The sequence below is a fragment of the Erpetoichthys calabaricus genome, chromosome 12 (genome assembly GCF_900747795.2).
Source record: "Erpetoichthys calabaricus chromosome 12, fErpCal1.3, whole genome shotgun sequence".
In the NCBI taxonomy this organism is placed as follows: domain Eukaryota; kingdom Metazoa; phylum Chordata; class Cladistia; order Polypteriformes; family Polypteridae; genus Erpetoichthys; species Erpetoichthys calabaricus.
In genome coordinates, this window is record NC_041405.2 from 54473927 (window position 1) to 54489052 (window position 15126).

At 42.5% G+C, this 15126-nt stretch overlaps 1 protein-coding gene and 1 non-coding gene across 2 annotated transcripts in view; one reads left to right on the forward strand and one right to left on the reverse strand.

The window, feature by feature from the left end:
• Positions 1-6753: 6753 nt before the first annotated feature.
• Positions 6754-6826, reverse strand: trnar-ccu (transfer RNA arginine (anticodon CCU)). Its single transcript has one exon. It is a non-coding gene; the product is annotated as a tRNA-Arg (tRNA).
• Positions 6827-7197: 371 nt separating this feature from the next.
• Positions 7198-15126, forward strand: part of ttc26 (tetratricopeptide repeat domain 26) — a 39382-nt gene continuing 31453 nt past the window's right edge. The window contains exons 1-4 of the mRNA XM_028815564.2: positions 7198-7432; positions 13478-13615; positions 13929-14021; positions 14113-14227. Of these exons, the coding sequence (XP_028671397.1) occupies positions 7337-7432; positions 13478-13615; positions 13929-14021; positions 14113-14227 (442 nt within the window). The 5' untranslated portion in view covers positions 7198-7336. The remainder of the gene's footprint in view (positions 7433-13477; positions 13616-13928; positions 14022-14112; positions 14228-15126) is intronic.

The window sequence follows — 15126 nt, forward strand, 5'->3', positions numbered from 1 at the left end:
ACGACACAGCCACACAAAAAAGAGGATTCAGGCCCCCGCCCCCAGAGTGAAACGGGAAAAAGTACGGAGTCCACAAAGGTCCACCATACACAGCATAATAGTACGGAGGGCGCGAGTTAGAACGAAAGCTGAAGGCGCCTACAACGCGTAATATGAATATATGAACACTCCATTTTAAACGTACGTCATCCTCACACGTCCAAACTGTAATAAGAATAAACGAACGCTCCGTATTGAACGTACGTCATCCTCACACGTCCAAACTATATAGCATAAGTGAATCACATTACAGTGATGCATTATTAACAGTACAACCACAGAAACCACTCCGTATTAACAGTAAATGCAATTATTCATATTACTAACGGTAAACAATGGAGAACTAATGGAGTCACGATCACGGCTCCAAAACTATACAGCTCCACTAACGGAGCTACAAACACGAGCCCGCATGGACAAAAACAATAGACGTCGGCGCCTACAACGTGTGTCTGAAACCGCGGAAGCAAAACTGTCTCGGCTCCAAAACCAAACAGCTCGACTAACAGAGCTACAAACATATCTCATACATTCATCAATGCATTTCGGGTTACCCAACACCAGGGGTAGGCGAGCGAAGCGAGCAGGGGGCAGAGCCCCCTTGTGATTAGCTAAACTAAAGTTAATGCCTTGTGTTAGGTGGCATCTTGGAATTGTCATAACCTGTCAAGAGTAGCTAAGGAATCCACAGGCACCTGTGGCATTGAATAAAATGGAGTTACTTATGAAGTATGTGCATGTGTGTGAGCCAGTTCAGCCTGTTAAGACAAGGGGAGAACCTTGTAGTCGGCTGCAGCAGGGCATTTAGGTTTTATCATTGTTCATTTATTTAAAAACTTTGCTTTAGTCTCTTATGTTACAGGCCCCTGGTTTTTATGTTTTAATAACACCCCTTGTAAGTTGTTCTCACTGTCAGTATGGGTTGTTTTATTGGACCAGCTTCCTCCACCCTTGGTCTTGTGTATAGTTTCTTGACGATACCCCTGTAGATTTCCCCCTTCATATAGTCCATCCACTTTCTCTTTGGTCCTCTCATCCTCTTTCCTGACACCTCCATATCCATGACTGTTCTCTCCACATTGTTTAGCTCTCTTATCTTGAGGGGTCCATACTGCTTTATCTTTTCCAGTATTTTCTGAGATGTAATTGTACCTCCGATTCTCTTAGCCCTGCTATTGTCAAGCTTCCTTACTCAACACATCCATTTCAAGATCATTTCTGTTGGCTCCAGTTTCCTTTCATGTACATTAACTGTCACAGTGCTGGTCTGGTCACTGTTTTATACACTTTATCCTTCACACTTGTACTTTTCTATTGCTTAATAGTCCTGACACTTTTTTTCTCATTTTTTCCCCACCTGATTGCATTTTGTTTTATTTCCAGATCTACCTTTCCATCCTCTGTTGTGCTTGATCCAAGATATTTGTACTTTTAAGTGTTTTTTTTCCCTGGAGGGCAACAAATTCATCTTATATATTCAGTCAGTCCTACTAATCTAAAGGCCTTTAACCTCATTTGCTCCAGTTTCTTTTTCACAATATTCTTAGTAGTGCCACATTGAACAATGTAATCTGCAAGTAGCATACACCATGGGGTCTGATCTACTGTTCCTGGAGCACTAACATCCATAACTAAAGTAAAAAGCGGCATGCTTAATCCTTAATGTAAGCCAACATGAACTCCCAAATCCGTCTGTTATTCCCACACAAATAAACTTCTCTCTTGTGTGTAGGCGCTTTCATACGTGTCCTTTTTCCTTAATGAAAATAATTACAAATAGTGTGTTCATAAGACTTGCATGTGAATGTTTTGTTAGCACTTTTTTTTTTTGGTCCGGTACTTCTGACACACTGGTTCGACTCATTTCTTAGGGGTTACCCCTAGTTTTGGTTCTCAAAACTCAGAACAATTTTGTAGCCCAGTTTTGGACCATATTTTGTACAGAACATTAAACCCTTATGCTAAAGAGTAAACCAATTGGTTTCTCTTAACAAAAATGATGAGGACTTGAAGATGTGCATGCATGTACCCTCTAATGGGGCACAAAGGGTCAAAGTTAAATCCTTTTCACAAAAAACGAAAAATGGGGATCAGTTTTATATAGATGTGTAGTTTTATGCTATTTTACTCACGAATATGACAATTTTTGATATTTTCTTTTTTTAAATTTTAACTTGTGCTTCTAGCCTTTTAGGAGCTACTCACAAAACATTAAAAATGAAATATTTTATGTTGTACATCGTGTTAGACTATTTAAAGGAAGGAATTACAATTAACGTTATTTTTGATTCTTTACTATGGATCTAGTCCCCTTTGGGCCTCTATCAGAGGGAGAGCAATGATGATTTTCTATTACAAGTGAAGATATTTAGACTTTAAAACTGAAGTACATATTTGAATAATATTTTATATTTAATATTTGACCACATTTCCTATTAACACCCCCACATTAGGACGGCTTACTCTAATTTTAATTCTAACAAAGGCTGAAACCAACTCCAAAGTGGGATAGAGGTACAGTATTAAGAACTTTGGCAGATGGTGTTCAGGTCTTTCGCAGGTTCTTTAGCTAAAATGCCCTAAACCGTTCTTCATACAGTGCCTTCCTTGCCTATATATGGTGCTACATGTACTGTATGCATCTGCTGTCTGTCTGTATATGTGTATATCTTACAGAACTTAACAAGAATAGTTATAAGGACATTTATTCATGTTAATTGCACTCAATTTTTTTAAATTATGTTTTAAAAAAATCCCACAGACCTTTTGAAATTATGAATAAATGTCTCACATGTCCTGCAAATCAAGGCTTAAGTCCTTAAAACAATAAAACATGAAAACTTATTTTTGGTAGGACGAAAATGCCACGATTTTGATTGACTAGTAGCGCATACCAACTATTTATTTATTTTGGCTTTTTAAAACTAACAACCCACTTTATCCATCCATCCATCCATCCATCCATTGTCTCCCGCTTATCCGAGGTCGGGTCGCGGGGGCAGCAGCTTGAGCAGAGATGCCCAGACTTCCCTCTCCCCGGCCACTTCTTCTAGCTCTTCCGGGAGAATCCCAAGGCGTTCCCAGGCCAGTCGAGAGACATAGTCCCTCCAGCGTGTCCTGGGTCTTCCCCGGGGCCTCCTCCCGGTTGGACGTGCCCGGAACACCTCACCAGGGAGGCGTCCAGGAGGCATCCTGATCAGATGCCCGAGCCACCTCATCTGACTCTTCTCGATGCGGAGGAGCAGTGGCTCTACTCTGAGCCCCTCCCGGATGACTGAGCTTCTCACCCTATCTTTAAGGGAAAGCCCAGACACCCTGCGGAGGAAACTCATTTCAGCCGCTTGTATTCGCGATCTCGTTCTTTCGGTCACTACCCATAGTTCATGACCATAGGTGGGGGTAGGAACATAGATCGACCAGTAAATTGAGAGCTTCGCCTTGCGGCTCAGCTCCTTTTTCACCACGACAGACCGATGCAGCGCCCACATTACTGTGGATGCCGCACCGATCCGCCTGTCGATCTCACGCTCCATTCTTCCCTCACTCGTGAACAAGACCCCGAGATACTTGAACTCCTCCACTTGGGGCAGGATCTCGCTACCAACCCTGAGAGGGCACTCCACCCTTTTCCGGCTGAGGACCATGGTCTCGGATTTGGAGGTGCTGATTCTCATCCCAGCCGCTTCACACTCGGCTGCGAACCTATCCAGAGAGAGCTGAAGATCACAGCCTGATGAAGCAAACAGGACAACATCATCTGCAAAAAGCAGTGACCCAATCCTGAGCCCACCAAACCGGACCCCCTCAACGCCCTGGCTGCACCTAGAAATTCTGTCCATAAAAGTTATGAACAGAATCGGTGACAAAGGGCAGCCCTGGCGGAGCCCAACTCTCACTGGAAACGGGTTCAACTTACTGCCGGCAATGCTGACCAAGCTCTGGCACCGATCGTACAGGGACTGAACAGCCCTTATCAGGGGGTCCAGTACCCCATACTCTCGGAGTACCCCCTACAGGATTCCCCGAGGAACACGGTCGAATGCCTTTTCCAAGTCCACAAAACACATGTAGACTGGTTGGGCAAACTCCCATGCACCCTCCAGGACCCTGCTAAGGGTGTAGAGCTGGTCCACTGTTCCGCGACCAGGACGAAAACCACACTGTTCCTCCTGGATCCGAGGCTCGACTATCTGATGGACCCTCCTCTCCAGGACCCCTGAATAGACTTTTCCAGGGAGGCTGAGGAGTGTGATCCCTCTGTAGTTGGAACACACCCTCCGATCCCCCTTCGTAAAGAGGGGGACCACCACCCCGGTCTGCCAATCCAGAGGCACTGTCCCTGATGTCCATGCGATGTTGCAGAGGCGTGTCAACCAAGACAGTCCTACAACATCCAGAGCCTTGAGGAACTCCGGGCATATCTCATCCACCCCTGGGGCCCTGCCACCAAGGAGTTTTTTGACCACCTCGGTGACCTCAGTCCCAGAGATGGGGGAGCCCACCTCTGAGTCCCCAGGCTCTGCTTCCTCATTGGAAGGCATGTTAGTGGGATTGAGGAGGTCTTCGAAGTACTCCCCCACCGACCCACAACGTCCCGAGTCGAGGTCAGCAGCGCACCATCCCCACCATATACAGTGTTGACACTGCACTGCTTCCCCTTCCTGAGACGCCGGATGGTGGACCAGAATGTCCTCGAAGCCGTCCGAAAGTCGTTCTCCATGGCCTCCCCAAACTCCTCCCACGCCCGAGTTTTTGCCTCAGCAACCACCAAAGCCGCATTCCGCTTGGCCTGCCGGTACCTATCAGCTGCCTCCAGGGTCCCACAGGACAAAAGGGTCCTGTAGGACTCCTTCTTCAGCTTGACGGCATCCTTCACCGCCGGTGTCCACCAACGGGTTCGGGGATTGCCGCCACGACAGGCACCGACCACCTTACGGCCACAGCTCCGGTCAGCTGCCTCAACAATAGAGGCACGGAACATGGCCCATTCGGACTCAATGTCCCCCACCTCCCTCGGGATGTGGTCGAAGTTCTGCCAGAGGTGGGAGTTGAAGCTACTTCTGACAGGGGGCTCTGCCAGACGTTCCCAGCAGACCCTCACAACACGTTTGGGCCTACCACGCCTGACCGGCATCCTCCCCCACCATCAAAGCCAACTCACCACCAGGTGGTGATCAGTTGACAGCTCCGCCCCTCTCTTCACCCGAGTGTCCAAGACATGTGGCCGCAAGTCCGACGACACGACCACAAAGTCGATCATCGAACTGAGGCCTAGGGTGTCCTGGTGCCAAGTGCACATATGAACACCCCTATGCTTGAACATGGTGTTCGTTATGGACAATCCGTGACGAGCACAGAAGTCCAATAACAAAACACCTCTCGGGTTCAGATCGGTGGGGCCATTCCTCCCAATCACGCCCTTCCAGGTCTCACTGTCATTGCCCACGTGAGCATTGAAGTCTCCCAGCAGAACGAGGGAGTCCCCAGGAGGTATGCCCTCTAGCACCCCCTCCAGGGACTCCAAAAAGGGTGGGTACTCCGAACTGCTATTTGGTGCATACGCACAAACAACAGTTAGGACCCGTCCCCCCACCTGAAGGCGAAGGGAGGCTACCCTCTCGTCTACTGGGGTAAACCCCAATGTACAGGCTCCAAGTCGGGGGGCAATAAGTATACCCACACCCGCTCGGCGTCTCTCACCGGGGGCAACTCCAGAGTGGTAGAGAGTCCAGCCCCTCTCAAGGAGATTGGTTGCAGAGTCCAAGCTGTGCGTCGAGGTGAGCCCGACTATATCTAGCCGGAACCTCTCAACTTCGCGCACTAGCTCAGGCTCCTTCCCCTTCAGAGAGGTGACATTCCACGTCCCAAGAGCCAGCTTCTGTAGCCGAGGATCGGACCACCAAGGTCCCCGCCTTCGGCCACCACCCAACTCACACTGCACCCGACCTCCTTGGCCCCTCCCATAGGTGGTGAGCCCATGGGAAGGGGGACCGACGTTGCCTCTTCGGGCTGTGCCCGGCCAAGCCCCATGGGTGCAGGCCCGGCCACCAGGCGCTCGCCATCGAGCCCCACCTCCAGGCCTGGCTCCAGAGTGGGGCCCCGGTGACCCGCGTCCGGGCAAGGGAAAACGCCGTTCAAAATTGTTTTTCATCATAAGAGGTTTGTTTAGCCGCTCTTTGTCTCATCCCTCACCTAGGACCAGTTTGCCTTGGGTGGCCCTACCAGGGGCATAAAGCCCCGGACAACAGAGCTCCTAGGATCATTGGGACACGCAAACCCCTCCACCACGATAAGGTGGCGGTTAAACCCACTTTAATGATTGGAAAATAAAACTTTGATATTGCTGTTTTTATAATAATAATATGTTACGGTCTTTTGCGGTTTAAAAAAAAAACAAAAAAAAAAACAATTTCCCACCGGGGGATCGAATGGAGGTCTCTGAGATACGGCAAGCCTCCTGCGTTCTGATTGGCTGAGCAGTCTGCGTCAACGATTCACGGTTGGCCTCCGCTGGTTAATCGTCATGTGACCTGTGCTCCAGGCACTATACAGAAACAGAAGGGAAACCGTTTTACGAGTTGCATTTTCTGAAAATGATACATTAGGAGAGAATATGAATACTATTATCCTTGATTTTTTATTTTTTAATATTTCTGAGTCATGTTAGTTACATTAATATAGAAGCCTACACAACAAAACAAAAATTAAATTTTTCACCCCAGATGGGACTCGAACCCACAATCCCTGGCTTAGGAGGCCAGTGCCTTATCCATTAGGCCACTGGGGCTGTCATACAAATAGTCATTTACAATACTTACTTTTAAGGCTATGCTATAGTTCCTTTATTCATTTAAAATGTGTATATTAATTTAAATGTATTATCTGTTACCTGCTTATATTAATTTTTCATAAAAAGAAAACACATTCTACACTACAGAATTTTTTCAAAAGACTACTGTATTGTGCGTAACAAAACGCGTTCTCACTGTAACCCACACTCCCGGTAGTACTTCGAGTGTGTCGCTTGATATTTACGTCATCTTTATAAAGATTTTTTTTTATATGACTGTTTTGGTAAAAACAAAGTTGCAAGTCACGTATAAAATCAGTCTGTATTTGCATTTTGGAAGTACTTGCTAAATTGTTTAATACAGAGTTTTTTCTTCATTTTCATACTGAAGCTGGCAATACTTCTCTTGGGAACGAATAGTTTGGGTTCCGTGTTGCCAATCGGCTCTGGACTTCATGATATGTTGCTAGGAAACGACAACCGACACAACCTGGCTGGCTGCGGCGGATGCCGAGTGCTTCTTTATTTGTACTATTTTGTGTCAATATCTGTGCATTTCCTTTGCTGTTTTTAAGGACATCGAGCGAAAACTTTGTCAAAATGGTAAGTAACCCTTTTAATTTTTGGTGCCATCCTGGCCTGAATTGCGGAAATATTATATTTATTTAATGGCTGTAATGTGTACATTTACGTAACCATACCAGTCGTATTGCGCTCATTTGCTATTTGAAACTTTAATTGTTGTCCAAGTGGATTTAGTTGACTCAACTGTTTTTCTTGTAACGACTATCACATTTCTTGTGGATGCAATGAACCCCTTGTGATGTCTTCATGGTGTTTGAATGTTTAATGGCAGTATTTCATTGCAATTACAGAGCCACCTCTTCATATCGCTGTGATGGGGAGAACGCGAGTGCATTCTTAGCAGCTGAGGAACTCATATAAATAAACTTTAATATTTTTCATCTATCCGCTAACTTGCTACAAATCCTTACACGTATCGTTCAGTGTGTTTTTTAAATTTGTTGCTCTTCATTTCTAGTATCATGTTTGTAAATAGTTATTTCTCATCAGCCTGGTAAGAGGGTTTGATCAGGGTTGAATGGATATATTGTATAAGTAAAGCAATGCAGTAGTTTTTATGCTGAAAAACTGACCCTGTGTGATTGTGGGTGTGGAAAAAAAAGAGAGGACCCTGCCATAGACTGGCTAGTTAAACATGTTTGAGAATGTTATTTTACGATATGATTTCTAAAAGTATGTTGATATTGACCATAAACACACTAAAGAAATGGCTGCTGGAAATGGGGCTTTGGGGTCATATGTGAACAATAAATTAAAAAAACAGTAATTTCAAGCAGTAATAGCCATTAACACAAGTATTAGTTTTTTAAAACGATTTAATGATATCTTGAAAACAAACTATAAAACTTATCAATTATTATCAAAAACATGAAAAATATGGGGTATGCCCAGACCTTTGACTGGTGGTGTATATCATAATTGCAAAATAACAGAACTTTTTATTTTAGTTTGTAATCTGGGAGGACCCTTCTCTCATATATAAATATTGCGTATTTAGTAAAATAGGAACGTGATGTCATATTCTGTACCTGCTTTATTCAGTCCAGGGCTGCAGGGCCAGAACTGGACGCAGACCAGTAAAAACCTGAGATGGCATGTCCGTCCTTCACAGGGCCACTTTCTCTTAATAGGGCAATCTAATCTAACCCAACATGCATGTCTTTGGGATGTGGGAGTCACATTGGAGGGTCTGGGAAGAAAACGAACAAAAAACAGACACAGGGAGAACATCCATCCATCCATCCATTTTCCAACCCGCTGAATCCGAACACAGGGTCACAGGGGTCTGCTGGAGCCAATCCCAGCCAACACAGGGCACAAGGCAGGAAACAATCCTGGGCAGGGTGCCAACAAACCGCAGACAGGGAGAACATGCAAGCTTCAATTTTAATGGGATGTTTGGTGTATTGTACATGCTGTCAGTTTAAAGACTTTTCAAATTAGGATCCATCCATCCATTTTCCAACCCAGCCAACACAGGAACCAGTCCCAGGCAGGGCGCCAAACCACAGCAGAGCACGCACGCACGCACATACACACACACACACACTAGGGTCAATCTAGAATCGCCAATCCACCTAACCTGCATGTCTTTGGACTGTGGGAGGAAACCCATGCAGACACGGGGAGAACATGCAAACTCCACACAGGGAGGACCAGGGAAGCGAACCCAGGTCTCCTAACTGCGAAGCAGCAGCGCTACCACTGCACCACCTCACAAATTAGGATATCAAGCAAAATTAAAATTCATTCTGAAATTAAATCCATTTTAAGGTGCCTATTTAGCACTATTAATTATTTAATCAGATGACAATTTCTACCACACAACTTATTCTAGATCTTCTCACTACACAAAATCATGCTAAGAAGTTGACTCATATTTTTATTTTTTCTCATTTAGATTATTGTAAAGCTTTGTTTATGGTAACATCTAAAATATGATAAATGGACAGAGTACAGAATGCTACTAGATAGAAGAATGATGGAGCATATTAAACCTATTTCGGCATTACTTCACTTGAGGCATGTTTTGCTTAGAATTAGATTTAAAATTCTTTTAATGGATTTTAAAGTCAAGTCAAGTGAGCTTTATTGTCATACCATCTACTCACATAACGTGGTACATTATTCAGTTGTGTTATGGTTATGTTACTTTTTGAGAGTCCACAGAATAGGGTGTTGTACTGTGTTAGCCATTATGAATGTAGTGAAAAGTCAAGTAAAATGACACCTTTTATTGGCTAACTAAAAAGATTACAATATGCAAGCATTTGAGGCAACTCAGGCCCCTTCTTCAAGCAAGATGATTTTATCTGAACCACTGCTGAAAGGAGAAGTACCAAAGCACCTGTTGAGATATGCCTGGATATTTTCATTGAATTATTAACTCTGGTTGGATCAGTGGAAACAGTGTGTGCTTTGGAACTTTAGTTTCCTTTTAACTGTTAAACACTGACTCATGCCTTGACCTGAAGGTGATGAAGAAATGTGTCAGACAGCTCCATTGGGTCTTTAAGCACCTATTCACCGTTTCCCCAATCCCATAAAACGTGCCACAACTGGTGAAGATGTCTTGCATAGTACCAGTACCTAAAAGTGTAGTGCTTCAGTGTTTTATAGGACTTCCAGACCAGGAGCTCACACATCATTAAGACCTTTGAGGGGCTGGTATCAAAACAACTGCCACAATTGATTACAGGTAGTAGTTCATAGTAGCTGTTACACAAACAAACCATTCAGGGAGGAATTTGTTTGGGATTTCCTCTCCATGCCTAATAAGCGTGTGCAAATTCATTTCTATCAGCTTCCTTTTATAATCTCACAGTAAAGATATTTGCAATAAAAAAGCAGAATTCTAAATTTGCAGTCCTGTGCCTGCTCTGTTAATATGTAATCTCTTTGAATTCCAAATTAAAATAACTGCAATAGCATCCCTTTTTTAAAAAAAAAAAAAAAAAAGGTTTGAGGATATTGGAAAGTCTTGGAAAACATTTTAGATGGAAATAGATTTTAACAGTGGTGGCTCGCGTATAGGCACTGTGGAACTGCAGCACCCCCTATTGCCACTTGATATTATCGATAACATTTAATATAATGAGTCCTTTTTTCTTTAATTCTTTCTTTATACTTGTACAATATATAATCCTTAAGTTTAATGTCAGCAGCCATCCCCCAGTTTATGAAAAAGATACAAAAATCTTTGTATGGAACTGTGCGCTTGACAGTTCCAGCGGCGTGGTGTTTGGCTGTTGTGCGCATGCGCACATAGGAAGCCGCACGCGAGGCTGCGAGGGAGAGCGAGCACTGTCGCTCCCGCAGTGCCGACCCCTGCTTTCAATGGAGAAAAATTTCCTCAGTTGTCATCCAGAGATCAAGGAGAAAATTATTGATCTTTTCGCGCAAATTAAAACAAGAAGAATGGATTTCATTTTTAAATGAATAGATCAAGCTTGAACTGTAACAATTTAGGATATAGTAAGTAAGAAATGTTTGATTTTGTTCTTGTAGGATTTTATCAAGTTTCTGAATAAATTTTCTTTTTATACATGTTTGTTTCCTTTTACACGATTTTAAAACAAAGGCTAAAAATTTTCTGGAGCAGCACCCCCACTAATTTTAGCTACGAGCCGCCACTGGATTTTAATAATGTTAATTGTCCCACAAAATGGAACATGAAGGTGTGACCAACTTATAAGGTTGTGTTTAAGATGTTCTATCAAGACGTTAAATATTTGCAGTATTATCCTGTCTTTCCAAAAAAAGGGAAAATTCTTTATTTTTGTTATGATCTTAGGAAGATCAAAGGAGACAAAAATCACATTTATCCAGGCAGGTAGGAGTCTTTTATTGGGAGAGAGGAGAACAAGAGCTGACAATCCAGAAATGTGCATCAAACGCCTAGTGAGTAAGGGTCCTACCACTAAAGTCTTATTGGAAAAGGAGTTTAACTTCATGTAAACCTCACTGAGATCCCAAAGTGCAGGATGGAGTAGAAATGAGATTGAGGATATGAAAAGGTGCGGTGGGTTGGCACCCTGCCCGGGATTGATTCCTGCCTTGTGCCCTGTGTTGGCTGGGATTGGCTCCAGCAGACCCCTGTGTTCGGATTCAGCGGGTTGGAAAATGGATGGATGGATATGAAAAGGTTCCAAATACCAGAGGGAATTTAAAACTACCAGTGGTCAAATGTCTAATACATGGAATTGAAAAATCAGTTTGAAGAGAGCAAGTGAAAAGGATGTTGCACTGTCTAGAATTATATTCCCCCCAGGTAACATACGAAAGATGTTTGTTTTAATTTGTAATTGAATCCAATAGATAGATAAAGTCTTGTGCATAACTTCAATGTCCAGTCATGAGGGGGTGTTAGCTTAAACAACATGGCCATAGCAATGCTAAACTAGAATATCATTGTGGTACCCGCAAGAAAAACAAGTTGGTGCTTTAATGAAGTCATTAAAATATATGAGTAGTGCCAAAAAAAATCCCTAAGTTTGCAGAATTTTACAATTTTTCTTCTTCAGCTTCTCTATCAGGATACTTGTTTAAGTTGTTTTTTATTTTTCTTTGGGTGGGAAGAAAAGAAATTGTCGTCTGGAGTAGCATTTTATATAGAAACCTTTTCTCTCTGACTTGAATAAACATGAAAAGGATTAACTAATCTTCTTTAATTGTTGTAGCCGTTTGGACATGGAGCTTTTCTGCTTTGTTGAGATTTAACAGCATCTGCAATTTTGGAGAATCCTAAAGGTTTATTCAGCACTTTTCTGCATGATACATAGAGAGGAGGGGAGAGGTTAGAAGCACGTGCTGATACAGTGCATTGCTGCACCCACCACACAGCAAACCAACTCAGGATCTCAGATTAGGGACCCGCGTGCAGCCATGCGACGGGTGACACCTCAGCATCACACAAGTTCAGATGGAATGGAACAGTATGAGGTTTTTTTCATGGAGGCTGGAGTGCCAATTCTGCCACCAACCCCCAAGTTTTTCCCTGCAGGTTGGAGGGCCTACATGCAGATTAACTTCACACCCTGGACGGAACAAGGTTAAGGTTAAGTGCAGAGTCCCTTTTGGCATTTACAGGATTCAAACTGGCAACCTTCCGATTGCCAGTGCAGATCCCTAGCCTCAGAGCCACCACTCGACACATGATGCATAGAGATACATTATTTCTATTTTATTAAAACACTTTAATTAGAGAGTTATTTTCATTATGTTGTGATGAGAATCCCGTAAATGCCAAAAGGGAGTCTGCTCTGTTGGGCCCTTAAGCAAGGCCCTTAACCTGCAATTGCTAAGCGCTTTGAGTAGTGAGAAAAGCGCTATATAAATGCAAAAAATTATTTTTAATTATTATGAGCAGCGCTTCATGTAATATTCTTAAAATATGCTACTTATCTGTGTATGTTTAGTAACTTGAATTCTGGCTGTGTTGTCAGTTTCGGCAAATTTGCCGTCATCTTCTTAGCCTTTATTTCCATGTTTATGGTGACATTTAAAGAATAGTTTCTCCATTTCTGTTGTGTCTTTTTGTTGAGTTTTGTTTGAAAAGGCAAGATTTGCAGGAGATCTTGAGGGATAATCTTCGATTTGGGCTTGTGATTAAGTTATTCTTTTGTGCTTTATGCTTGCACTTTTTTTAAGGAAACGGCAAATTATTTTTTCAGAGAGTATTTCACGAGAAGTTAGATTCAACAAAATATCAGCTTGAAACAAATTTAATAAATTCTTTATCATCTGTTAATTATGTATTAAAAATAAAAAAATCAAGTCTTCTTTGTGTTAAATTTTTTTTTTCAGAATTTTGAAAGTGAAGCATGTTGTGCATGCCAATGATATTTAATCAGCTGTAACTAGTTCTTGATTTAACAGGAAAAGAAGGGCAAAGTCCTAAAGCTGTGAAAATTTCTCATAAATAAAAAAAATGTAAATGCAGCTTGACAGTAATTAAATATAAGGTAAAAGACCTTGGATCAGATGTTACGGGCCACCCTTGTGAAGCAGGTGTGCAATGTAGAAAACCTTTTCTGAAGTAACTACTTCTTTTGTTTGGCTTAGATGCTTTCACGTGCAAAACCTGCGCTGGGTGGGGACGCCCAGCAAAATGACAAGAAGAAGAAAAAAAACAAGAAAATCCCCAAATTGGATGAATACTTAAGCCAGCGAGACTACATGGGAGCCATTACTTTACTAGAGGTGATTTGTTTATTTATAGAATGAGATAATTCACTTTTCTTCAGGAATAAATAGAAAAAATAAATACCAGTGAATCACAAAGGGCAACTTCTGTTGTAAAAATTCACCAACAGATGATTGTATTAATCATTTACCTCATGTGGATGATTTCATTTTTGCTTTGGATTTTATTGTACATCTGACAGTAGTTCTGTACTGTGTATCTGCTTTTAGACATAATGGCTAAAATATTTACCTGTAAAGCTCAGTAGCGTAGACATTTGTTCTTTAAATTACCCTAAACTTTTTTTTTTTTTTTTTTTGGTGGTTGCAGTTTAAACGTAGTGTTGGAGAAAAAGAGGAAGATTTAGATCTTTGGATTGGTTATTGTGCTTTTCATCTTGGGGACTATAAGCGCGCCATGGAGGTATGGGAAAAATAAATGATTAAATCAAAAGGAAAAATAGCATATGTACATTCGTTTTTATTCTCTGTCTTTGTCCATCTGGCTTTTTAAGGAATACACAAGTCTTACTCGGAGAGAAGGCTGCCATCCTGATGTGTGGGTCTTCCTGGGCTGTACTTATTTTTTTCTGGGAATGTACAAAGAGGCAGAGGAGGCTGCCCTTCGAGGTAAAAGCAATCCAAAACATACAATAATTTTTTAATACTTGGGCTATGTGCTCCATTTATTTATTGATAATATCTAACAGTACTTGAGAGATTGTTGCAAAAAAGAAGAATATGGAGAGTATTATGCCCTTTGCCTTACTCCAACCATAATTTTATTTCATTACTTACTTATGTGTACCGATCAGCAACATTAAAACCACCTGCTTAATATTTTGTCGGTCCCTGTCATGCCACCAAAACAGTTCTGACCCGTCGAGGCACGGACTTCACAAGACCTCTGAAGGTGTTCTGTGGTATTTGGCACCAAGGTGTTATCAGCAGATCATTTAAGTGATGTAAGTTGCAAGGGGGTGCGTCTATGATTTGGACTTGTTTTACTAGCACTTCTCAAAGATGCTCATTTCACCTGAGATCTGGAGAATTTGGAGGCCAAGTCAGCACCTTGAACTCTTTGTCTTGTTCCTCAAACCATTCCTGAACACTTTTTTCACTCTGGCAGGGCACATTATTCTGCTGAAAGAGGCTATTGCTATCAGATAATTCCAATGCCATGAATTGGGGGGGTGTATTGCATATTGTCTGTAACAACCTTTAGATAGGTGATACGTGTGATTCTCTGTCTCAAGTGCAAATTGTAGGCACTTTCGGTGATGAACAGGGGTCAGCATGGGCACAACTTCACAGCCCCATACAGCATAAGCTGTGGGTCACTGTGTGTTGTGGCATCTTTCTGTTATGGCCCAGCATTAAGGTTTTGAACAATTTATGCTACAGGAGCTCTACTGTGGGATTAGACAAAACGGTCTTGCCTTTCTTCTTCATGAGCATCATTGAGCTTTGGGTGCCCATGACCCTATTGCTTTTCACCGGTTATCCTTCCTTGGACTGCTTTTGGTAGG